The sequence below is a fragment of the Melanerpes formicivorus genome, unplaced genomic scaffold, assembly GCF_026170545.1.
Source record: "Melanerpes formicivorus ecotype bairdi unplaced genomic scaffold, bMelFor1.0.p_v2 SCAF_43, whole genome shotgun sequence".
Classification (NCBI taxonomy): domain Eukaryota; kingdom Metazoa; phylum Chordata; class Aves; order Piciformes; family Picidae; genus Melanerpes; species Melanerpes formicivorus.
In genome coordinates this window covers 3448263-3474459 of record NW_027142395.1, presented here as the reverse complement: position 1 = coordinate 3474459, position 26197 = coordinate 3448263, and the positions used below count along the sequence as shown (strand labels likewise).

At 39.2% G+C, this 26197-nt stretch overlaps 1 protein-coding gene across 4 annotated transcripts; it reads right to left on the bottom strand.

Annotated features, from left to right (window-relative positions):
* Window positions 1-84: 84 nt before the first annotated feature.
* On the bottom strand, window positions 85-25535 carry DYNC2LI1 (dynein cytoplasmic 2 light intermediate chain 1). 4 transcript variants are annotated; one of them, XM_068158854.1, is made up of 13 exons: window positions 25233-25535; window positions 24270-24387; window positions 23089-23123; window positions 22649-22718; window positions 21607-21695; window positions 19417-19603; window positions 16987-17055; window positions 15619-15696; window positions 14163-14239; window positions 13773-13843; window positions 13238-13335; window positions 11260-11352; window positions 85-1979 (listed from the first exon to the last, which is right to left on the bottom strand). In XM_068158854.1, the coding sequence occupies exons 2-13, from the start codon at window positions 24285-24287 to the stop codon at window positions 1905-1907; spliced, it is 960 nt and encodes a 319-aa protein (XP_068014955.1). In that variant the 5' UTR covers window positions 24288-24387; window positions 25233-25535; the 3' UTR covers window positions 85-1904. The 4 variants fall into 4 exon arrangements, with proteins under 4 accessions (XP_068014955.1, XP_068014956.1, XP_068014954.1 ...); XM_068158855.1 differs by lacking the exon at window positions 25233-25535 and adding an exon at window positions 25072-25217; XM_068158853.1 differs by lacking the exon at window positions 25233-25535 and adding an exon at window positions 25046-25112.
* Window positions 25536-26197: the final 662 nt, after the last annotated feature.

Sequence of the window (26197 nt, the reverse complement as noted above, 5' to 3'; positions counted from 1 at the left end):
ACTGGAAAAATAATAGTTTCACTTGCTAAATTGGTTGCTAAGCTACTGCTATGCTGCCTCCAAGGCTTGTGGGGATCCAACAGTGCTCTACCTGGTCACTGCCAAAGCTCAGGGACTTGTGGGGACCCAGTGCTGGCTCCCAGGGGTGGTCCCTTCTGGACATGTAGAGGCAGCTTTCTCCTGTGGCTGCGGGGGTGCAGAGTTGATTGGGCAGGTTCATCTAGACAGGCTCTCTGAAGCGGTTCCCTTGGCGCTGCAGTCCTTCAAAGTCAGCAGGGCGCTGGGAGGAGTGGTTCCCCTTCTGGGGCTGCTGGAGAGTGTGGTGTGGTGTCGAGGAGCAGAGCAGTGCAGCTTTTTCCCCTGGCTCAGCTTGAAATGAGCAAGTGTTTGGGACACTCACTGGCAGAGATGGTGCTCTGAATCACGTGGAGTGGCGCTGGCTCCTTCTCCCGCAACTCAGTGGCTGGCACATGGGATGCAGTTGAGCATGGTTCTTACTTTGTGAGCAGGCACACAAAGGCTTTGGCTCACAGGTCTGCAGCCTCATGGCTATAGCAGATGCTGTTAGAACTCGCTGAGGGATTCAGGCTAGTCCTCCCCCCGAATGCGTCAAGCTTACCAGTGGGGTTCAGCCCTTTAAGATATGGTGGCTGCTTCTCCCTGCCAGTGGGACTGGGATATGACACTAAGCTGTAGTGAAGTGAAGGCCTCTTTACTGGCTTCCAGGTAAACTGAGGTGCCCTAGCACTTCCAGGGTTGCTGGCTCCTCTCTGGATTGCAGAGGCAGAGCATGTACACAAAGGCAAAGCACATGCAATGGAGCAGAACAGCACAAAAGAGCTTAGTAGCAGAGAGCTTGAGCAAAGAGTAGTACAAGCATCTCACAAGCACCCCACAAGGCAGCCGCATGATCTTGCTTACCCCAGAGAAGGCAGGTTGGGCTGTCTATCCCGGCTTGGTGACACCTGGCCCTTTGTTTACTGAGCTCTGGGCTGAGTACCCACTCCAGAAAGGAGGGGGAAGGGGGGGGATGTGAGCAAAACATGTTGGGACAAATTTTGGCAATATTTGGGGCCTAATTCTGGGCATAGGCTCCCTTCACAACATTCAGTCCATCTCATACAAGTGAGGATCTCCATGGACTTTTGTTTAGGCTAGCATTTTATTAGCTTAGGCTGATTGTGAATCAATTATACTAACTAACTAAATATATCAAGTTGATTAGACTGACTTCCCAACGTTTGAATATCTGACAGAGATGTCCGTCTTCTAAATTCTGTGCAAAGTTACTACAACATTAAAGATGACAAGAAAGAATACCTGCATGAAGCTATATGATACTGCAGTAGAGATAAAGCAAGTTTCTGAATCCAGGTCAAAGACGGTTTTAATTTCACTTCTTTTGCCAGGTTTTGTGGATCTACCCTATTCTAATACATGAAACAATGATGTAAATAAATGTTTAAACTGTGCTTTTGAATGATATATGCAAAGAACTAGGAAAAGACTCCTAACACACCTTCCTATGCAGTTTTGCAATTTGAGTGTGAAAACTTGTTTGTAACTAAATACAAGTTTAGGGCAGAAGCTTTCAAAAAGAAACCAAATAATGTCTTTTTTAAAAAAAAAAGGTAGAAATGACTAATGCCTGTCTTCCTATTCAGAACCATCTCTGAACAATCCCGATTTTCTTTCTCCCCACTTTTTAAAACTCTGTACCAGTGCCAAGATATACTTAAATTTGGACTGAATGATTAAAGAGCTCTTTTTATTACAAATAATAATAGAAATGCATAATAAACATTAATGTTGTCATTTGATATTGTACATTACCAACTACACTAGATTAAATAGCTTGTGTAATGTTAGAAACATTCATTTTGTAAATGTTAAAGTGAAGACACCTAGAGCACTTCATCAGAGCCAAAATCCATTTCTTTCCAGGACTTAGAGGCATTTCTTTTGTAGTGTTCAAGTTCCTAAAACAGAAACATACACATTAATTTAATCTCTCCATTATTACAGTATCACAATATCGCCAAGGTTGGAAGAGACCTCGAGGATCATCGAGTCCAACCTGTCACCACAGACCTCATGACTAGACCATGGCACCAAGTGCCACGTCCAATCTCCTCTTGAATACCTCCAGGGATGGTGACTCCACCACCTCCCCAGGCAGCCCATTCCAATGACTAATGACTCTCTCCGTGAAGAACTTTCTCCTCACCTCCAGCCTAAACTTCCCCTGGTGCAGCTTGAGACTGTGTCCTCTTTTTCTGGTGCTGGTTGCCTGGGAGAAGAGATCAACCCCTTCCTGGCTACAACCACCTTTCAGGTAGCTGTAGAGGGCAATGAGGTCACCCCTGAGCCTCCTCTTCTCCAGGCTAAACAACCCCAGCTCCCTCAGCCTCTCCTCATAGGCTTGTGTTCAAGGCCTCTCACCAGCCTTGTTGCCCTTCTCTGGAAACGTTCAAGTGTTTCTATGTCCTTCTTAAACTGAGGGGCCCAGAACTGGACACAGGACTCAAGGTGCAGCCTAACCAATGCAGAGTACAGGGGCACTATGACCTCCCTGCTCCTGCTGGCCACACTATTCCTGATGCAGGCCAGGATGCTATTGACCTTCTTGGCCACCTGGGCACACTGCTGGCTCATGTTTAGGCAGCTGTCAATCAGCATCCCCAGGTCCCTCTCTGTTTGGGAGTTCTCCAGCCACTGACCCCAGCCTGTAGCTCTGCATGGGGTTGCCATGGCCAAAGTGATATTGGATGTGGCACTTGGTGCCATGGTTTAGTAGTCATGAGGTGATGTGTGACAGGTTGGACTTGATGATCTTTGAGGTCTTTTCCAACCTTATTGATTCCATGATTTTAAGATTGAAGACCAACATTCATTTTGCAACGTTTTTAGGCCTTAAATGTGTAGCTTGCTATTAACTCTTCATACAGTCCCTGTAAAATGTTAGGAATGTGACAAATTTGTTATGTTTCTCTTACTTATTTTTTGCTTTTTGGTTTTGATGCTTTATGGTGACCTTAATTTCATTTTAAGTAGGCATGTAACCTGAGTAAGAGTGAGGTCTTTTAAAATAATATTGTTGATTAGAGCCTCACATATACCACCTGCATCTGTAAGTTGCAAGTGCATTAAAAGTCTTGTTCCTTAGTTCCTTCTTAATGTTTGTGGCAGGATGATGGCACATGGGGGTGTCTGCTCTATTTCTATTTCTATTTTCTCTACTAGAAAAGTAGGTATGCTATCATGCCTTTCCAGAGTTTTTGTTTTCACTTCAGCTCTTTGTTATACTGTCATGCTAATACTCAAAACAGGTGCTTGGGCCTTTTTCATCTGGACATTTGACTGCAGCTTCCTTCACTGAAGCAAATGATAAAGCTAACCTTGAGCTCAAGAAGTTGGACAGCCTCCCAATCACATATTTAAGACAGTGTCACACCCTGCCAAAGTTCACACTGACTGTTCCTTGTTACTTGAGGGAGTAGCAGTTTTAGGTGAAGCCTAATGCCGTAAAGTATATTACACACACACGCAAAAAAGGAAAATAGTAGATGTCTAATGATGTTTGATGTCAGCTAACAAAAAGTAATGGAAGGAGATCTCACTGAGCAGGGCCTAACTGTCAAGACTAACAAGCCGTACACAGAAAGAGAGGTTCTACAACATCATGCAAAGAACTGTATTCCTGTTTCCTCTGAAGCTGGAGACATCTAATTAACCATGTCGTTCACAACTAGAAGTCATTCTGGTGTCAGATCAGCATCTGTTCGTGCTTGTGTTGGCTAACAAAATGAGAGACGTGTTTTTTTGGCATACTTCATTGTCATGACCGTATTGTGGAACTTCAGGAGACAATTTCAATCTCATTCAACAAAATAGAGACTGCATATTGTGTGATGACCCTCCTTTGTCAGACTGGTGTGGCTGGTCACAGAAGTATGACAGGCACCTTAATACAGGTAACAGAGTGATGGGATCTTCCATTTTGTCCAGAGAAGTGCTAGTCTTCATATTGTAGAGAAGAAATTATTTAGGATGCTTACTTGGTTTCAAAGAATAAGCTTTCTTGTTTTCACATGGAAGCATGTCTGAACATGTGCTCAATTTAAAGAGCATTATTAGAGCACTGTTACTAAATCTCCTACTGAAATTTAGGTGCTTAAGATTTTTAATCCTTGTTTTTGTACTTGGTTATTTTCACCATGTTCCAGACTGAGGGCACTTTCAGTAAGAATCTACATGAAAAATAAAGTTGTATCTGTCCCTCAGAAATAAGGGAAAGCAACAATTAAGGATTTTTCTGTAATCTTAATTTTTCCTCCATATTTGTAGACATTATAGTATTTTCTTTAATTACATGATCATATACTATTTTGCTGATGTCTCAATTCAATTGTTCAGTATTTCTTTTCATCATCCTTATTCTTTGTGTACCTTATTTCTCCACCTGCCATTCAGGCACTTCAATGAACACAAAAGTATTAATTTTTTTTTCTCTGAAAATGTGTGATAATGTTATCTTATCCGAGTGCCTCACAAACATCAGTTCAATCTTTCTTCCTAATCCCTTTGTGAGATTAGGTGTGATTGTCCCCATTTGACAGTTGATGAGTTTCTGCAAACACAGAAATATTAAGGTTAAAAAAAAAATAATTAAATCCACTTTATGCCCCTGTTAGACATGTGGGACAAGTTCCTAGTGCTAATAATGCTTAAAGCACTTGGAACGCGTCAAAAGCATATTTCAATTGCCATTATTAATTCTTTGCAAATGTGATCTTTGCTCCCTACACTCAGTATCCAGAAAACAAAGAAACCATAATGCCAGTGAGCATTTTGGCACACTGAGGTGCATTGTTTCATAGGATCTTCTTTCAGTTTGGGGAGAAAATCTCTCAGCCAAGGGCTTACAAGAAGGCTGGGGAGGGACTTCTCAGGATCTCAGGTAGTGATAGGACTAGGGGGAATGGAATGAAGCCGGAGGTGGGGAGATTCAGGCTGGATATGAGGAAGAAGTTCTTCACCATGAGTGGTGAAGCCCTGGACTGGGTTGTCCAGGGAGGTGGTTGAGGCCCCATCCCTGGAGGTGTTTAAGAGCAGGCTGGATGAGGCTCTGGCCAGCCTGATCTAGTGTGGGGTGTCCCTGCCCATGGCAGGGGGGCTGGAACTAGATGATCCTTGTGGTCCCTTCCAACCCTGACTGATACTATGATATTTACAGTATGTTCTGGAATTCTGTTTAGGTTGGTAGCATAGAACTTTATGAGCAGGAAGGTATCCTTTTAGAAAAGGGTTTCTGCAGTGATCTTTAAGCTGTATTTGAAATATTACGTTACATTTCTGACTTTGGGGGATTTATTTTGCTTTCTGTTTTACATGAACTCTAAGAAAGCGTATTTTCCTAGCAGCAATTTTTGCCCTCAATTGCTGAATTTGTTAATGTTTGGGGGTCTTTACACCCTCCCATTTAATTTTTTTGTTCTTCTGTTTATTATTGTTTAAATGTTAGTATTACACCTAGATACGTGTCCAAAATAAATATCATTTTGTTCTGTAGTTCTGTACATGCTGTACACAGCACATGCTGTGGAGTTGATATTATGCATTTCTGTATTGTTTTAGATTGCCTTTAGTGCCGAATTGCCATACAATAGAATAGAGTAAACCAGGTTGGAAGAGACCTTCAAGATCATCATGTCCAACCCATCAACCAATCCAACCCACCTAAACAACTAACCCATGGCACCAAGCACCCCATCAAGTCTCCTCCTGAACACCTCCAATGATGGTGACTCCACTACCTCCCCAGGCAGCTCATTCCAATGGGCAATCACTCTCTCTGTACAGAACTTCTTCCTAACATCCAGCCTAAACCTCCCCTGGCGCAGCCTGAGACTGTGTCCTCTTGTTCTGGTGCTGGCTGCCTGGGAGAAGAGACCAACATCTGCCTGTCTACAACCTCCCTTCAGGTAGTTGTAGAGAGCGATAAAGTCACCCCTGAGTCTCCTCTTCTTCATCTAGCTAGCTAAAATTACAGCAAAATTAATTCTGCTTCTTTCTTGAAACAGTTTGGTCAGATGATACTCTGTGAGGCTGATCATTTAGGCAGCACCTGTAGACTGACCCCAGAGAACATTGTCGCTGTATGTAAAAATTCATTGTCTAATTTTACTCCTGCCTGAAGCCTTTGAGAAAGCCATTAGAAATGAAATTTTTGACTTAGCACAACGCAGGTACCATGTGTTTAAAAAAAAATAAAAATCATACTGTTCTTTCTGTTCCTCACTGTTGGCAAGCTTCCAACAGTTCGGAATGTTCCAAGGTCATATTTTTTTTTATAGTAATAATAAGGGGGTGAAAATACTGAGTAAAGACTGGCTTAGGGATAGAACAGTCCAGTAGTACTAGAGTTGCATTTAATAATGTAGCTTACGGATACAGCCTAGACACAGTTTATTCTCTGTCAGTCATCCCTTTGCCTGTCATAAGTATGATATGATGACTTTTTTAATATTGCAAGCAGTGCCTGGTTAAGTCTAACAGTACCTCAACAGAGTATCAACTTCCTGTGAATACGTAGGAAGCCTCCTTAAGTGAGCAAAAAGCAATCATAGTGCTTGTTAAAGTAATTTTTGCTGAGAAATAACTCCTGACAGTATGTGCCACTACAAAAAGTTCAGAAGATGAAATTGTTGTTAGGTAATGTAACTAAAACCTTTTATTAGAGGCCTCAGAATTCCCGGTAGCACTTTTGACTAAAAGAAGGTCATTTATCTACCTTGCTAGTACTCAGCTGATGACAAAAATAGCATCACCTTTCATACCTAATTTGCTTTATCTATACCTCCACAACTTGAGCCTTTGTTTGCTTTTAATAACCTAATTACCATCTAAATGATGCCTAATTTTAATTATTCTGCTGACTCTGCATTTTATTTTTACACACAGATGCTAACTTTCCAATCTACTAATCAGTAGCACCTGAAGGACTATATTAACTACTAGTTGTAAAGCAGGAGTAAAAGCACAGCATCATTGTCTGTGATGAGTAATACACTTCCAAAAAAACCTCAAGCAATGATGAATGATATTTCCACAAATGTCCAGTACCACAGATTGAATAGATATTGTATGCTGACTTCCTAAACACACAAGCTTGTGTTCTCTAAGGGTTTCTGAGACCCACTGGTATCTCGTGTAAGTTATCACCACTGGTAACCTGTGGGCTTTATAGAATTCAATTCAGTCCTGTGTGTAAAACAAAAATAAAATATTTTAAAACTGCCACCAAAACAAACAAACCAACCCCAAAGAACCCAAAGCAGGCCTTGTTCTTCTGGTTCCTTTTTTGGTATTCTTCAGGAATTACCAATCCCATTTGATTGATGGGTTTGAAACAGTAGTTTCTGGTTTCTAAGAGACATGTTGTTTTACATTCCTGTGTGTATGTGTGGTGGCGAGAGGTTCAGTTCTTCCCCCCCCAGAAACCATGGCTAACTCAGTCGGAGGAGCAGATGGAAAAGCTGTGTTTTACAAGCAGGATGAAATGCGATAAATATATACACAATATACAGTATTTACAGTATATACAAAAATACACAGGAAAGACTGTAACACAGAAAACCTTCCCCTCCCCTCGATGGAGGAGGGTTTCCCCCCAAAAACCCCTTTTCCCCCTCCTCCCTTCTCTCCCAGAAAGGTTTAGAGAGAGAAAAGTAATTATTAAGGGGGAAATTCTGTTAGTTCAAAGTGTATGCTAAGGGAAAAAAAATAATTAGTTCAGTGTGTGTCCCAGTCTGTCTGTTTCAGTCTGCCTGGACTGCTGTTTCTCTTTCTGTGCTTGGCTGACCTTGGACTAATGAGATAAGAAAGGCCAAAGCCTCGCTGCCCTTCTCTGGACACATTCAAGTATCTCGATGTCCTTCTTAAACTGAGGGGCCCAGAACTGGACACAGGACTCAAGGTGGGGCCTAACCAATGCAGAGTACAGGGGCACAATGACTTCCCTGCTCCTCCTGGCCATACTATTCCTAATGCAGGCCAGGATGCCATTGGCCCTCTTGGCCACCTGGGCACACTGCTGGCTCATGTTCAGGCAGCTGTCGATCAGTACCCCCAGGTCCCTCTTTGTTTGGGAGCTCTCCAGCCACTCCGACCCCAGCCTGCATGGGGTTGTTATGGCCAAAGTGCAGCACTTAGCACTTGGACTTGTTAAATGACATCATGTTGGACTCTGCCCATCTGTCCAGCCAGTCAAGGTCCCTCTGGAGAGCCCTTCTACCCTCTAACTGATCAACATCTGCTCCCAAACTCGTGTCATCTGCAAATTTACTGATGACTGACTCAATCCCCTCATCCAAATCATCAATCTTAAAAGCCCTGCAAAGAGCACAAAATGCCAGTAATTCCCAGAGAGAATCTGTTAGTTAAGAAATACGGTCCCTGGTGCTGTGTTCTCTCTCTCTCTCTCTGAGAATTTAATTCCAGAGAATGAAAAGCAGTAAACAATTGCAACAGTACCATTTGATATAAACTTGCATGTTGTACATCTGTGGGATAAGGAAAAGAATTCTGAAAAGACCTAGCTGAGAGATGTGCTCTACCCTGAGAAAAGGTACAGTGAGGAAAAGATAGCCTCAGGGACCTTTCCAGAGCAAACAGGTCTAGAAATAGAGTGGTATATCTCATAGTTAGCTCCAAAAATATTACAGGCAAAATAATCTTGTCTAAAAGAAAACACACTCATGGTAAAATGCTAATGAGAGAGGCTCTTGTACAGTCAAAAAAAGTGTCTCAAATACTAGCTGACAGCTGGTACATGGGAGTCAGCCAGTGACTTTCTTGTTTCTGTACATTTTTTCAAACTGTTTTCCAATTTTATATTTGAGAGTTCAACCTTTTACTCTACTAGAGTACACAAACCCTAGATGCATACAAACCCTTCTCAACCAAAGTTACAACGCTGGAACGGAGTTATTTAAACTTTGAATTGCCACAGTTATCCATAAATCTATTAAGAGTTTTATTGAGCAGCCCTGACCAAATCAGGCATGCTAGTCCTTCTATCTGACTCAGTGGCAGGGACTGTATTTTTGTTTTGTTCCTGTTTCTTTGTTTATTTTTCCTTTAAAATTATCTTTGAGATAAACAAGCAAACCAGTTCTCACTTAAGAGTCTAAAGTGGCATATTAATTGACCAAAAGTAACTGAGAAAAATGCTAAGGGGCACTTCAGTGATTGAATTTAAACTTTCATTAGGAAACTTTCATTTTGCAAGCCTCTTGACTTCATTAGCAACATACTGCATATTAATGTACTGTTCCTCCTACATGACAGGTATCGTAAGACTGACAATGCATTTACAATGTTGCTGTAAAAACAGCTGGTTTGTGCCATTGTGGTGTAACTGGGAAATCCAAAACTGCTTCGAGAATCACTGCGTCTAGAAGAGCTCTTTTCTTTTAGATGTATCTTTATATTGCTATCTTGGTGCACTTCAAATTGAATAAAATTCTCAGAGTACAAAACATGAATGTACAAATAATCCTGTAAAAATTAAAACTCATGATAGAGAACTTTAGAAAATAGCTGCAGATAACAAAAGTAATTTTCTCTTTAATGCTCAAATTACTTGTAGTAGTTCAAGTAAAGCTGATGGTTTGCAATGTCCTTGAACAGATTAAGAGTCTAAAAGTCTCCCTCTTTTGCTTAAAAACAGAGAATAATTTCCTGTATGATTTAATCAACACATACCATTATCTTCTTTTGCAAGACATATTATCTAAGAATAACAAACCTAGTACACCATAGTTACTTTGAGATACACAGATGAACTGAGTATGAGATTAAATGATAAATTACAAAAGAAATGTGTTTTACACATTTTAATGATTTCTAAGACTGCTCTTGATGTAACAGGAATTCAGAATGGATGCCTGTGTGAACAAGATATCACAGGTAATGTGTCAGTTTAAAGACTGCAGGGGGTTCTTTAAATTGCTTTCTTCTCCTACCTGATAAATGCATTTCTTTGGATCAGGTAACTATGGGTTTACTGTCTCATGCAATCTAACTAAGCACTACAAAAACACAACGGCAGTGACAATCAACTCCATTTGCTTTCTTTTTCAAGCATGCAACAGGATGAAATTTGCCATGATATATTCAGGCTAGTTGAGATTAACTGAAGTGCAGTTCAATGAAACCTTCCCTCACAAGAGTGAGGGTCTGTAGAAGCATGCAAGATCTAGATTTATACAACCTGCCACCATAAAGCGCTCTCAGAAAAACCTCATTTAGCAACAGTAACTTGGCCCACAAAGAAGAGAAATGGTGTGCAAATAGCCCACATACTAGCTCTGAGAACAGAACAGAATCTATCTCTGTCATTCTAGCAACGACTTTCCTGTGGAAAACAAAGCAATCTATATCAAAGGGAAATTTTCCAGGCTGAGTATGTGATACTGCTTTCAAACAAAGAAAAACCACACAAATCTTGGACTGATTTTAAGAGCCCCAGACCTATGATACCAAGGAAGACTACACTGCTACTCATGTGATGTTATGCACTGACCTGTAAGGCAAAGTTCTAACCTTCACCTAGTTTGCCACTGATTTTTTTTTTCCTATAAAATTAATTAATCACAAATGGAGGAAACACAGAAATGTCCAAATTCAATATGAAAACCAAGACATTTTCCAGACTAGAAGTCTTTCCTGGAAGTTAGGAGTTAAGTCAAATATATGGAATAATTCTGTTCACTCTTCAAATGTACAGAGCGTGCAAACTCAAGTCAGGAACATTATCATCTCAGCACTTTTCCCACCCTCAAAGGAGAAAGACAGAAATTTTAAAAGTAAACAGCCCTCCAACCCAAATTGTGACACTGCTTCCTAGACTTTCTGCTAGTCAATGCCCAAATGAGAGCACAGGTGCAGAAATTGCTGCTAATAAAGCTGCACAGCTTTGCTTCAGTATTATTCTAGGGAAATACTTATGGAAGAGAGTTGGAGGGAAAATCTGAATCACTAATTTCTAAAGAAACTACAGAGCCAAAGCTTTTGAGATGTACCAACGGGGGGGGGGGGGGGGGGGGGGGAAGCACCAACTAACAATTAAGCTGAAAAGTAGAAGTCATTTAAAGGTACAAAAGGGATTACAAGTATATTCCACAAACTAATTCAGCAATGCTGGTGGTTCTGGAATACCTGACTGTGAACAGCAGTTGGACGGCTACCACATACCTGTTTTTTCTGAGCTCTCATGACATCAACTTCATACTCAGCGTATTGTGAATCCTGTGCAGGGTCCTTGGTACCTTGTAAATCACAGAAAACCTAAAAGAAGTAATGACAAAATCCCAGGTGATAACATTTATCATCTACTCTTTTAACAGGAAAATGCTATGTTGTACATCTTATGGAAGTACTTTAATACAAATGTATTAAAATCTTGCATTTCTGGAAGAGTTTTTATGCTATAGGACACAAATTAGATTAAGAAGAACCTTAAATTGGAAAAACAATAAGGAAGTGAGAGTGCAGTTAGATTTTAATGAAAGAAAATGGTCTAAGTGGGTAGCTTTTTATTATTCTCTCCTCAAAATTAAAATATCCTCTCTGGCTCATGATGTTTGGGCATAGTTAAGGTTGCTCCTTGTAGAGCATTTAATACTTGAGACTAGAATTCATCTCTGATTGCCAGAAACATTACTTAAATAGCTGAGAAACTGATTACTACCTTTTTGTCAGATACCTGAATTTTAATTTACTTGAGGGAACTATCAAATGAAGATCTAATCTTTTTTCATGTTGTCACGCACATTTTTCCTTACTCGTAGCAAAAGGAAAGCAGCGAGAAGGCAATCTCACAAATGACACTCATTATTAGGTAAGGTGATGGAAAAACAAATGTAAAATGCATAAAAACAGCTTTAAAGTTTACAGTGTATTTTGGAACCAAGCCACAAGACTGAAGACCTACTTGGCAAATCTGTAAATTAGATTGTACCTTAGAACGCTGATGGAGCTTGCAAGATGAAACATTTATTTACTTTTCTAGCTGTTTCAAAGGAAATTCAGGAGTTATTGGCAGGGGGGTGTGGTGTGGGAACCCTAAAAGGGAGTAATAATGTAATGTTTCATGTCTGTGAGGCCCGGGGAAGTGATGAGAGATGTTGTACCTCTAAGCCATGTGAGAAAAGGATGGGAGTGAAAAATAACCAAGTGCTGCCTCTTTGAAATGGGCGGGAAGGCAACTGGGGAGAGAGCACTTGTTAAAGATATATCAGTGGGCTTAATGAGACACTGTAGCACTCATGTATGTCTCAATAAATAGCCACCAGTTCCACAGGTCTGGGCCATTTCATCCACCCTGTGGCAGTGGTCACGTCCTCACCGCTGGTCTATTGGTTGTATTTCTGCTCTCCACGTTGAGCCCAGCAGGTCTGGGATCAACGTATCGCTTGACGCGCCCAGGAAAATCCACAGTGTGGGGTAGCAGAAATATTTGTTTACCATGTTTTAAAAAGGAGACAAGGAAAAAGTAATACAAGAAACAACAGTTCTTTATAGTTTGAAACATAAAATTTAGCCTTTATCATAGCATGCTGACAATGACATTGCAGTGATAATTTGTTCTGTTACAAACAGTCTGAAATAACTGGTAGGCTTTGTCATGCAGCAGTTAAGTGAGGGGCAAAGGGTGCATTCAGATTTCTCCTCACCAAGAATGGAGGTCCAGATACTAAAAACTAGAAAAAGCCCAGTTTGTGCACCCCAATTTAAGGCACAGTTTAACAGCCCTCAATTAGTGGTCTGCTCAGGCAAGCCATAGGGCAGGAAATGGCCAGGGATAGAGAACTGCCATACAGTCTAGTAGTTAAGGAGAAAGCAGCAGCCTGCTTTCAAATAGGTGAAAGAGAAAAGAATTTTGATGTCCTAACAACAGGATTTACTTTTATGGAAAAGTATTTGGGGGGGTTTCCTCTATGGACCAGTACTTTCATCATTACTAAATGCAGGAAAACGACTGAAGATTTAGTAGCTTATTAGCTTCTAATCAAAGCCCCACTCCACACAAATCTGTTTAAAAATGAATATATTAAAGAGTCTGGAAAAAGCAGAATTGCTAAGTGAGACTGAAATTCCAGTTGAAATGAGTAGTGATATTTCTATTGTTCTGTGAGACAAGCAGCTGTGCAATAGACATGTAAAAACCTACCTTGGGAGGAAATACTTTCTCAAATACTTTTTTCCACAGCTCCAAAGGTGTTTTTGCACGCATCTTTCCAATGTCACTGTCAGAGGCAGGTGGTGGTCCTACGGTTTACAGCACAGCACCAACTGATACATGTGTACTATCATAACAGCATAAGTTATCAAATCATTTTGGGTAATGAGCCATCTAATTTGTTATTTTATCTTCTACAGTGACAAGCTGCAACAGGTTTGAAAAAAACATAGCTCTCCTACCATGAAACAGGCTAACTGGTACTGTAGATTTTTCTTTCAAATCTAAGCTTGTTGGTGCTTCACCATACGAGGTAGTCCCAATGCTTTATTAAGCTACCTAGCAGACCTGCACAAGTAATTCTCAATAATACAAATACTGACTTGTAATTTTAAACTTTATAAGCCAATTCCTTCAAGACTCTGTTGAAACTTATGTGCTATAATTCTATTTCATCGTTAAGTTTTTTTTCCTCATTTTCAAAAACAAATAAGCAACAAACACAATGAACAGAAAATGTCCTCACCTATTTGGCTCAGTGAATCTAGGCCTGCTGGTATAAAGAGGGGTTTGCTGTGATCCACTGATAGAGATTTGCTAAACAGAAAATAAAAAAAAATGTACCAAGTGAGCATTTAGCAATCAGTGAAAAATGACATTGTTCTAGCCAAGACTTGACTCTCACAGGGCCACGTTTCTGATGCATCAATTTGGGGAAAAAACCCAAGGAATTATCACTGTCCTGTGCAGACAGAATCAGCTGAGATGCACGAGTCAAAATATATGAAAAAGAGTATCTTAGAGATCACATTATACTAATAATAAAAAAAAAAAGTGATGAAAATGTTGGTTTATTTCATTAAGTACTTTTAGATTCTGGGCAAGACATTTAACAGTTGGAAAACAGTTACGTTACCTTTTATCATAGCCAAATGCCAAGTGATTGATAAGAACACGGGCTTTCAGCAGGAGAGCCTCAGATTTACTGGTGAACTAAATGAATCAGAAAACAAAATACTCATGATCTTCCATCATAGCACTATTACATTGTGTCATCTACACAGAGGATTTCAGGTAGAGCCTGGCTAATTCATGACCTCAGCAAATTTAGTGTATGTTTACTACATTTATTAGCACAAAAAAAATAATCTCACCCTCCCTTTCCAAAACATTAATGCATTTGCAACTGAATATATAGATCCAGAAATATTAACTGAAAAATAGCACAAAGATTAAAGAAGAAATTTTAAAATTTGAAGCATGCACATTAAGAGACACATAGCTTTTGTTCAAGACTCGGTCAAGATTTTGAAATACATTAAAAATTATTCAGAAAAACAACAAACATTTACAACAATAAAATTGTTCACACATCAGAAAAGCAGCTTGATAGGGGCAGAACTGGTACAGATTTATCAGAAAGTTCTCAGAATATTTTTTCAAAGAGCACACTTGTTCCTGTATTAGGGCTTCTGTATCCTAACAGATTCATGTCTTCAAGAAAGAAGTCAGATCCCTACTCCTTTCAAGAGGAATCAGGATTTAACAGTACAAAGAGATTTAGGGTCCTGGGTTCAGGTTTTTAATTACAGTAACACTTAATATACTTTCCTCAAAAAAAAAAAAGGGGGGTGGGGTGGGGTGTGGGAAAGAAAATCAAGACAGTTGTCTTCTCAGTTAACAAAAGATGAATTCACGTGTCAAAGTAGAAAAGCTGTGGTTGTAACAATTTAAAGCACACACAAGTAATCAAAATAAAGCACTATTAAATATTGTTATAGAAATGACAGATGATAAAATTAGGACTATTTTCTGATGTAGAGAGAGACTAAGAGGCAGCTTTCTTTTTGGATTGTGAATTTGATTGTGCATGTTTCTGCCTTTATTCAGCAGATTATCAATTTATATACCCACATGAATACTTCATTGTCCTTATGGTTGGCAGTTCCTGCTCACTACTGTAAATAAAACCAACCCTGCCTTTATTCCTCAACACTGTAAGAGTGATAATCTGGTATGCTTTAACTGCTGTGCGGATGAGCCCTTGGATCTTTTTACTATCAAGGGCAATCACTTTTTCCTGTCCTCCTTTCTTACACACAGAAAACTGTATTTGGGAACCAACCAACAACTAGTTTTAGTTAATTTTTGCTGATACTGGGAATTACAGTTTGTTTGTTCACAAGGCATATCCATCCATCCCTGTCCAAAAACCTGCAACTCATTTGACTCATTAGCTCATGAAGAAGGATACTGTAAAACCTACTAAATCCCATTTTCTCCAGGTGTTTTACATTTCTATTTTTTTAAAGATTGTTTTGTAACACAATACTGGTCCTCTCTATCCTCAGTTAGAAAGCAAACATACACACCACTAATGATGCTCCATAATAATGTGAAACAAATCGAAGTGTCTTGCTTATTATTTTCCTCATTTCAGAGTCAAACTCCTGAAAAAGTTAATATCAAAACATACACATAAGAAAAAAAACCTCCAACATATTACAGCTAGAACTTCTCATTTTTTAAATAAATTGCAATGCACTTAGGTCACAATATATAAAGCTTTCAGCTGTCAGCATAATTACATCTTAAGACAGAATCAGTAACAGCCTACTCTGAAAATGAACGTCACAATTTCTCTTTGTTTCCTTTTTACAGAGGGAGCCTAACTGAGGCAGTACGTTAGTCCAGAAAAAGTTCCTTAATTTGGAATATGTATTCAATTTTAAATTAATTTGTTTAATTTTGTTTAAAAATTTTCACAGTAGAAATACTGTCTACTAGAATAAGGATGTTTTCTTGCTGTGAAAATACCTGAATGTCAGTAAACATTTGGGGGGGTGTCCTCTAAATTCTACCACCTGCAAGATTTCAAAGGTGCATCAAAATACCTTTTCATCGATGTGTTTTTAATGTAAGATCATAGAGATGGCCTTCTCTGGATAAAGTGAGCTAAAGCCTAGTGTCAGTGAAGCCTGCAGGAGTCTGTCCTTGGACCCCAAGAAATTAGGCTGTTATTCTGTCCTTATTATGAGAATCGTTGATTTTTAAAGAGGTTATGGCTCAGTATTAAAGCCTCAGTATGAAAGAAGGCCCAGTACTTAATTAACAAAGTATTAAGTAACTCAAAGTGTGAGCTGAGTATCTTGAGAAGCACAAACAAAGGCACTGCTCTAGCTTCTCACGATCAAGTGCTGCTTGCAAATTGAGTATGCGTTTGTTTGGACTTTTAATCTCCTGCGATAGAATCCAGAACCTTTTCCTCAAATAAAAGATGCAATTACTCACTTCTCTCTAAAATCTTTAAATCCCAAAAGTTCCAGACTGTTCATGCTGCCACATCTACCAAAAAATATCTGGCCAGCTGACCTGAAAGACTCCCCTCTTTCACTGCTGTAAATTTACAGCTGCTGTCAGAAGGGACACATGAAGCTGCATTTCTCTTGTTACAAAATAACCAACACAATTTTTTATCTTGCTTCCATCTTTGTCTGCAGCAACTTGTATATCAACATTTTCTAAGTGCATCTTAAAAGCATCAGTTTAGGAGTGTTTTGTGAAGGAATGACAGTATGCCTTCCATAATGATGTTAGCTAGAAAAAAACCTTTGTGGTAGAATGCTGACTGGCTATACTTTTGTTTAAATGATTACTATTACATGACCAAGATTTTAGTATACAGAATCATTACTAGGAATCTTTTAAATATATAAGGGGGGAAAAAAATAATTACTTACGTGAAAAATGTCATATTTGCTTCCAATTATCAGCAAGGGCATTGGAAAAGGATCAATTAACTCATAATCCTATTAAACAGATACATGACAGTTAAGAAGTGTAAACAAACTGTAGAAGGTTGTAACTGTTTAATAAATGTGAAAGAGGGTATACTTAATTCACAGAAGACAAGCTCTATTTTATGTTAGATGAATGAAATGTAATGCAATATTGGCCTGGGTTTCACTGGTATAGAGCTAATTTTCTTTCCAGTAGCTGATACATTGCTGTGTTTTGGGTTTAGGAATAGAATGCCACACCGTGTTCTACAACATTCTTGTTTTCATCATGAATGGTCAGAATGCTTACTGGCACAAAAGGGCTCTTATGCTATATACTCCAGCTCCAGCATCAGATGGGAAGAGCAGAGTAGAAAAAGCTCATATATTCACAGAATAGGTGGCTTTTTGTCACAATCTCCCTCCTTGTATCATATCCAAAGTAATACAGACAAAAGCCTGAGAAACTTAAACTGAATGACTTCCTTATGTCACACATTTTCCAAACAATCACATTCTCCAAACCTGAAAATATTTAACATTTTCAAATACTTGGTAAAAGCAGGAAGAGGAAATGTCACCGTGAACATGCAAATCAGCATTAATGGACAAAACCAGCTCTAAGTGTGTAGACTGAACTGTTAAATAGCCTACTTGTGATAAAAGTTTTAATAAATACACTACAGTAATTCTCAAGTTATCTGGAAGGTTTTCCTGTAGCTTATATAAAATGAGGCAGTCCAATTGTGTCCATGCAATTACTTATTCAAGCTGCTTTGCTTGCAGTGGAGTGGAAAAGAGATGTGCGGCAGCAGAGGCTGACCCTTTTAAAAACAGTTATTTCCCACACAGGTTAAATGACAGCCAGTGTATTAGCAAGAAGCTGCACATACTCTGAGAAGAGAAATGATGGCTGGGGGTGGGGGGAGCAAAGAAAACAGCTTAGTATCTGAAACAAAAATAATTGGAGATAACATCAGAAACATTAAAACTGGCATATTGAACCCTATTCACATTTTGACTATGGAATGGAATTAATTTTTGGCTATGGAATACTTCAGGTGCATCCAGCCTTTTCAAGCAATACCTGAAGCTGATTTACTTAAGCTTTATGGAATATATCTACTCCTTAAGAAAAAAAACCTCTAAGAACCTCAAAAATTCTTGTTTACCATAAAAATACGTTTAGCTATAAGCAGGCAAATAAAAATCTGTATAAACTGTCATTTACTTTGGCTACAGAAAGACAGTATTTCCTCCCACAAAAGTGACATCATTATTTCTTGAACAAGAATGAAAGTAAAAAGACAACCAAGGATTAACATAACATTTTGTTTGTGTCCTTCCTGGTTTTGACAATGAAGGCTGATTGGAAAGTCTAGTTTAGAAGGTATAATTGTGTTCCCTACAGGGCAAGTATAAGAAGTCTTATCTTCATAACAATGAATAGTATTATTCTTTTTCCTTCTTGAAAAAAGCTTGCAGTTTTCTGACACATAAACCCCTATACATAAACGTGACACTGTGGTCATGATTTATTGGCAAGTGTGCTTCCTATGTAGGTGGTTCCTTTTTGTATATTACGTTCCCTAAAATTAAAACCCAAAAATCATAATCCAGCAGGTCTCAAACTCTACACTCAAAATCTTCTGTTGCATGCACTGCTTGAAAATTCTGAGCACTTACTGCAACCCCCCCCCCCCCATTTTAGAGAAGTTAGAGTAACTAGATTTATGTGCCAAGTCTTTGAATTGTTGAGTACTTACTTATGCATTATATACACACAACATTTGCAGAGGTTTAATGCACAATGACTTTTCATTTCTATTGCGCATAATCTAGTTTAGCTTTTCCAGAGATTTAGTTAGCAATTATGTTTAAAGGACTGATGTTAACATTTCTGAAACTTTATAATTTAATTAGTTGTCAGATTATCAAAAGGCATTGAGTTTGTGATAGACATTTAAATACATGCAAAGTATATAGTCATGTTGATGGCTGTTATAACTATATTCTTTGCTTAAATTTGTACCTTCAGCTAGTCTCTTGCTAGATGACTTTTGTACATTCTAGTTTTCATCTTCATTTTAAAAAGGAGGGGAAAAAAGCCAAAATGCTACTCTAAAACTATTTCTTTTGACTGATGTAACATGCCATAACAATCACATTAGATATCTAACAAAAAGATATAAGAAACCTTCTTTCCTTGTTTCTGCTCTTATTGAATTTTTATTAAATTGCTATAATTTTCCAGTGAACAGGTTCATCTACATCAAATGGATTCTCAGTCATGCATAAAAATCTAAAAGAGTTGTTTATGATTTTCAAAAGCACTATCTTTAACTGTATAAAGGCCTGTGACATCTGGAGAAAATATTAGAAGTAACTTACTGGATGATCCTTCTGCAGAGTGTTCTGAATCCTCTGTTTAATTTCAGTAGCTACTTCAGGACTTGTCTTTTCTAGTTTGGTTAAAATTTTGTTCACATGGTGCCTGGTGACCTGCAGAAGTTTCTCCATAGTAGTCCAGAGTTCATTAGGTTTGGACAGATCCAACACAAGAACTACAGCAAATGAGCTATTAAAAAAAGGAATTATTTGGTCAAGTCTTTAGTGCATGAGACGGTCAACAATTTTTATGCAACCGCACCTGCAAGTTCAAATGCTGAAAGCAACACATGTGAAAATACGAATGCTAAACAGAATTACAGGTGACAGCAAAGGAAGAGAGCCTTTAAGAATTCTCTGGGCCCTGGAGAAAACCTTCTTTTGTTTATTGTTCAGAACTATTAGTTTGGCAATTTTCTATCAGAACTTTTAGCAGAGCTGTATATATTGAATTTTGTTTCTAGAGAGTTTGTTTCAAAATATAAGTGTGCCAATCTCCTGAGCCTGTTTAGCTCCTTCTTCCTGTACAACTAGGCACTTCTCCTATGATGTATACCTGCAATCTTGGAATTCTACAGTCCCAATGAAACAATGCTAGCAAATGGTTCTGCAATATGAAATGGAAAAAACTGGCTAAGGGCAATATTCTGTGTCATGGACTTTGACAATTAGCTAGAACTTCAAATGGGTGTATGAGAAAAGTCTTCTGAAAGATAAATGAAAAGTGAGAATACTCAAGACATACTTAGCAATTACTACGCTTTTAAAGGTGGATTCTAAAGAGAAATGTTTTACATAAAAATTCCTCTACCTGCCTCCCAAAACTCTAGCTGCATTAAAGAACACTGCAAATGCAGCCCCTGGAATGGATGCAGTCATTCTTTCACAATCCATTCTGACTCAAAAAGGCTATTCCAGGCCAGAGAAGTATTTGAAAGACTAACAAGCAAACTGACTGTCCAATTTACTTTAAAATGCTGTGGGGAAAAAAGTCTGGTGAAAAGTCTCTGGGAGAAACTAGATACAGTTTGTGGAACTTTTAAATAAGCAAGCTGCTTGACTACAGATGAGAAAACCAGTGAAAGGTGAAATGGTAGAATCCTTGACTAGCATGTTAAAATACTGCTTTATGAACAGAAGTGGTAGACACAGAACAATGTTGCTATCCTATCAAAGGACCTTAAGATCATCCCCATCAGAAGATTCCTTATTAGTAAAAAGGGAAGAAAGGACTCATGGGAGGTGGACATCTCTTCAGTTTATTGAGACAACAGCTGAAAAATGGTAGCTCATTTTTTAACCCTAAGCTCTTCTAGAAACAAAAAACTCCATGTCAGAAGTGGAGTTTTTCATTCACTCTCTCTGAAGTCTCACTAAATAACAGCATTATCTTAATAGCAAAAACAGTAGCAAATATACATGATAAAGATTGCATCCCTCTTCTAATTTTTAAAGAAAAAAAAACCCCAACAAAAGCCAATAAACCCAGAAGTTAAAGCTCACTACTAAACAAATGAAGTGAAGCACTGTAATGCAGAATGTATCTTTTCGATCATTTTCTCCCTTTACATTTTCAACTCCACTTGCAAAACAGGAAATACATGAAATGCACCTCCCATTACATGAAGAGTTGCATAAACAAATAAGAAGGTATTTATTCTTCCTATTCTATTCCATCATTGTAATGCATTTTTAAATCAGCATTCCTGCTCCCTTTTATCTTCAAATAATTCAATAGTTTTAGTCCCTGTCAAAATACATCCTCTCTCTTGTACAGTGGGCTTGTCATTAGATGGCCACTTACTATCACATTTTTGGCCTTGTTTATCACCATAAAAACACTGCACCTTGAAGAGATGGCATCCATGTTTGCATACAAAAGCAGGAAGCAATATTTTATTTTTGTATGCCCCCAAGTTGCTTTCTCACTGAGCATAAAGTTATGTGTTCTCCTACATTTCTCGTTCTATCTACCTACAGTCAATCTATTTCCTTCATGTTATTGCTTTCTCTTGTTGTTGGAGATTGCTAAGAACAAAGTATCATTGGTATTGCAATGATTTTTAGGAAAACAATTATCAATACTGTATCTCACATTTTGAAAGCATTTTCCAGAATGAAAAGGTCTAGAGATTTACTTATGTTTGAAGGAAAGATTAAATTAGCTTTGGAGTTGCAACATTAATCACTTACTTTAAGTTGTTGCTAGTGATTGGTATTTGAATCAGTTCCAGTAATGAAGTTCCACCACCTAGCTCCCAAAAATGAGTGATATCTTTAGGCTGTAAAAGAGTTTCTTTATGTCAGAAATGTGTGCTTCCATGTCAAGAGAGGATCTTCACCTGAGGTTGAGGTCCCAATCCCTGGAGATGTTTTATAAACTGGCATGTGACTCAGAAGAGCATTCATTACTTCCCTAGTATTTTCTGGAAAATGAAACCAAATAAACTCTCCATGTTCAAGAAATTCCATACAATACTTCCACAAGGCTCCTGCCATGCCTATAACTGCCTTAATAAATGACCACAGTAAAGTAAAAAAGTCAGGAAGCAGCATGATGAATCCCTTTCTTTTGAGAGCTTTTTTTTTTTCCTTTCAGATCAAGACTAAGGCTTTTTCAGGTTGCAACTGGGAAAGTAATGAATCTCGACCTTCACATTTAGTTTCAGGGAAGAGTTTTAAGTGATTTTTATCATTCAGTCATATCACTCCCTACTTCAGTGACAGAAACAGCAATTACCTGCAGGTATAGTTATCACTGCCAGGCAATGCTGTGATGGGAGAAGGTTCACTATTTCTGCTGACGTAATCTGCAGTATTTCATGATATCGACACATAACCCCAAAATGTACTTATGATTTAACACCCTCTAAGATGATTGCTTCTTCCATAAATGAGTTGTAAAGCATCTTCAACAGTTTGTACTTATTTTGTATTTTAAAGACAAAGTTAAAGGCATTAATACTAAGTTTCAACAGGACAATAAGAGCACTCTAACATGACAAACAAGGTGGTTTTCATAGATGAATCTCATTGCTTTGTGTTATAGTTGGTCTCTGAGATGGAAAATTAAAATACAAATTTAAGATGGCTAATTTAAATAAATTATATTTAGCCCCCCCTTTGTGTTTCACAAACAATAACCCAAACCCTGTAAGACTCTTATATATACAAATAAAAACCATAATATATTTATGTGTGTTGATAGGGTAAAATATATTTTCTGGATACTCACTGCATTGTGTCTCCTCACCCTTCTTCCAAAAGTATATTCCAAGGCTAATGTTGGCTTTGGAGTCTCTTCCCTATGCAAGGCAAATAACTTCATTTTGTCAAGATCCTCTAAAGAAAAACACTTAATTCTACAGCTACTAAATTGTATGTATCAGTTCAGAATTTGGCTTAGAAACAGCAGGACAAGGAAGACACTGAAAGGCCAGGCCTCAGTTGCTTAAGACAGGTGCAGTAGCAGCACCGACCAAACAGATGGCCATTTAAGCTCTCTAATACTGGAGAAGGACTGAAGGGGTCAAGTGACAGGTAGTAATGAAGGGAAACGCATTTATCCACAAGTGATCAACCAGATAATACAATATCTGTCTCACACAATATAGATATTTATATAAATTTTAATCCACAGCTAACACCTACTTAAAAAAAATTTAACACACATACCTCTCCAGACACCTCAGTATAATAGTAGTTTTTCCCTGGAAAATTAAAAACAAATAAGCAACTTACTGTACAGTCATTACAGCACAAAAGCTAGTATACTGCACGAAAATCAATTTACCAATAACAAAGTACAGTAAAGTGTAAACTCAAGTAATTGTTTGTAGCTTCATAGTGGAAGCTTAACAACCCAACTTTCTGTCAGGATCCAGCTACATTACCATTATAACCATTAAGTAATAGAGATGACAAATACCATCATAGGAATAGTGTGCTTAAAAACAGATGCTGGTGATCCATCTGGCCAACTCTGTTAAAGTATTTAATAGTTTAGAATTACTACTAATAAATTTATGGAATTGTTGGTTTCCACTGGAATTCATTATTATCACTGAGATGGGAAAAATACTTCAAATACAACTAGACAGAAAAGTAAGTCTTTAAATTCATTAAAGCATGCCACACTGAAGGCGCTAGCCCTTTTATGGTTTATTCCTGTGTCCTCTCTCTCTCAAAAAAAAACCCCAGTGAATTGCAGGTACCTGTTAAAAGGCATGTTTTCTCTGAAAAAAAGATAATTAAAAAAATTGCTGATTAGGAGGCTGTGCATGTACCAATTCCTCGAAAATTATATTCTTAAAAATACAACTCACTTGGTCAAAAAGGCAAATATTTCCTCACCTACTTTACAAATCATAACAGGAGAAAAACATAAAAAGAATAATGACCAAATTTATGGGACAATGAGTTAAAACCATCTCAGGCATGTGGAACCACGAGTTTGCAAACACATATTATGTTAAGGCCTCTGTCTATCCCAAAACTGCTATCAACGCACTTACATTGGATTGTCGTAAAGGGAAACTTGCCACATCAGTTAAAAAGGGAATTATTGTTTCTGGTTGTTACTTTTACAAAAAATGACGAAGCCAAACATATCATATATTGTTAGCATATCATAGGTAACAACAGCTGAAGTTTGCAGTCCCCAAACCATAAACATGAACTTCTGAATTGTAGTAATGCGAAACTGGTCCACACTCTGGCATGCCCACTCTCCGCAGAACAAGAACCTGACAATATTTTGTTCTATTCAGAAGAAATAAGTGGACTTCCGTATCTCAAAAGATGCTTTTCCTGTCACAGAGTCTGTTCCAAAAGCACCAAGTTGTATATCACATTACCCCATTTTTGTTTCCCATAAATAATATCGATTTTTCCCAAACTTCCACATGCTTTTCATCGTCATCAGTGTTTCCTCTCTTCTCCACTTCAGCTATGGCAAGATCCCATAAAGTATCACTAGTTGGAAAAAAAATAAACGCATCATTAAAGAAAAAACAATGGAACCTAGACCTGAAAATACACAAACGAATAAATTTAGAGTATCCCGGTTTATAATTACTTCACATCACATGCTCTCTGACTGCCTAAGTATTTAATCGAACAAAATCAGATTAAGTAAAAGTTCTCCGATAACCCCAACAGATATTTGTGGCACACATTGAGTGAATACCAGCTGCGAGGCGGGAGGTTTTGTTCTGAGTGCGTTTAAGACACTTTTAAAAGGCTTTCTAACCATTAAAGCTTTTCAAACCACCCAGCAGCTCCGGGTGGTAGCCTTAGGGACCGGCAGCTCCCGGGCGCTGGCACCGCTGGGGCTCCAGAGGTTTTAGAACCATTCCGCGGTGTCCCGAGGGAGCTACTCCTCGGGGAAACGACGCTTTTGCTTCTCAGGTTCCCCCACGACCACCTGCGGGGCCGTGGGCGTGGGCTTGGTCTCCCCCCCGCTGTAAGGGGTCCCTACCGGCTCCTCGCACAAGACGTATCCCCAGCCTGACCCATGCCCCATTGGCTTTCGGGGACAGAGACCGAAAACTTTCCCGCCTTCCTCTGCTAGGCTGTTCTCCCCGGCCGCAGACCCCTTCCTCAGACGGCAGCTGGGGGAAATCCCTCTCACCGAACTCGGGCAGAGCTCCCCATTACCTTCCCCTGGGCATGGCTTCAGAGGGCCCGGGCCTAGCTCCCCGTCGCCATGGGAACCGCGCACGGCACGCTGGGAGATGTAGTTTCGCTCGGGCAGGGGCAGCGGACGGAAGGGGGCGAAGGTCGCGTCCCGATGGGGCAGTGCCGCAAACTCGCCCCACCTGCTTGCCTGTCGATGGCGGCGGCTGCTGGAATGTCGCCGTTACAGTGCAGTTCTCGCCTGAGCCCTCCCGGCTGCCGTGGCGCTTTGCGCCGGCAGTGTGCGCCGCGCAGCTCTGTCCCCCACAGCACTGGGGCGGGCGAGAGTTTCCCTGTCGGCTCGGTGCACCTCCCCTGCCGTGAGCTGAGGCCCAAGGCGGTGCTAGCGTAGGTTCTGCTGGCCCCCGGGGTCCCAGAGTTGTTCGTGGGACCTGCAGCCGCGTCTCGTTTTCAGGCGCTGAAAATGGCGTCCCGCCTTAGTACCGGAGAGAGGGGAAGTGGTGTGAAGGGTAGCAAAGTGGCTGCGTCCCGTTAGGCTTGCATTAGAATTCAACAGCTGGATGACCCATCACATGAAATGCACGTGGGATGGAGGGAGACCCAAGTTTCCTGTGTCAGGGATGTGAATCAAAACCCAGGGCGGCAATTTTAGCAGGCCTGTAGCTGAGGTGGTATCCTTTATGTCTTGAAAGACTTAGAAAAACCTAAGTCAAGTTCTCTTTTATCAATTTGATCAAACCCAAGGAAGTGGCCTCATTTGTAATGATTAGCTCAACTGTTCCTTCATCCTTCCCTGAACAAGGCTTATGTAGCCACCTACACACCCTAATTAATACTTGTTCTTCAAATAAGTTTTTTCCAAGGTTAACTTGCATATAATCACTCAGTTTCAGTCCCAGAAGCTTTCATATGATAATTTTTGCTATCTTGGTATATGAAACTAGTGTTGAGCTATATAATCAGCAGTTAAAGGTGGTAAAATCCCTGGGCAATGCTACTCCTGCTCTGTTGAAGTGAGCAAAACTAATACATAGTAATATATGGTCTGGGTGTAACTGCAACAGGAAGAGTGTATGATTAAAAAACAAGGTATTTTTAAAGTGATTTACTCACTAGTAGATGGCAAATCTGTTAAGGGGCTGCAGTA

What these genes read in the sequence shown, in the direction of transcription:
- DYNC2LI1 (XM_068158852.1), bottom strand. Translation starts at nt 24,930, where the DNA reads ATGGGTCAGGCTGGGGATACGTCTTGTGCGAGGAGCCG. An exon ending in CTCTGCAGAAGGATCATCCA is followed by an intron (nt 17,056 to 19,416) that starts GTAAGTTACTTC and finishes TCTGTTTAATAG; the next exon opens with GATTATGAGTTAATTGATCC. An exon ending in GCAAATATGACATTTTTCAC is followed by an intron (nt 15,697 to 16,986) that starts GTAAGTAATTAT and finishes TAACTTTTTCAG; the next exon opens with GAGTTTGACTCTGAAATGAG.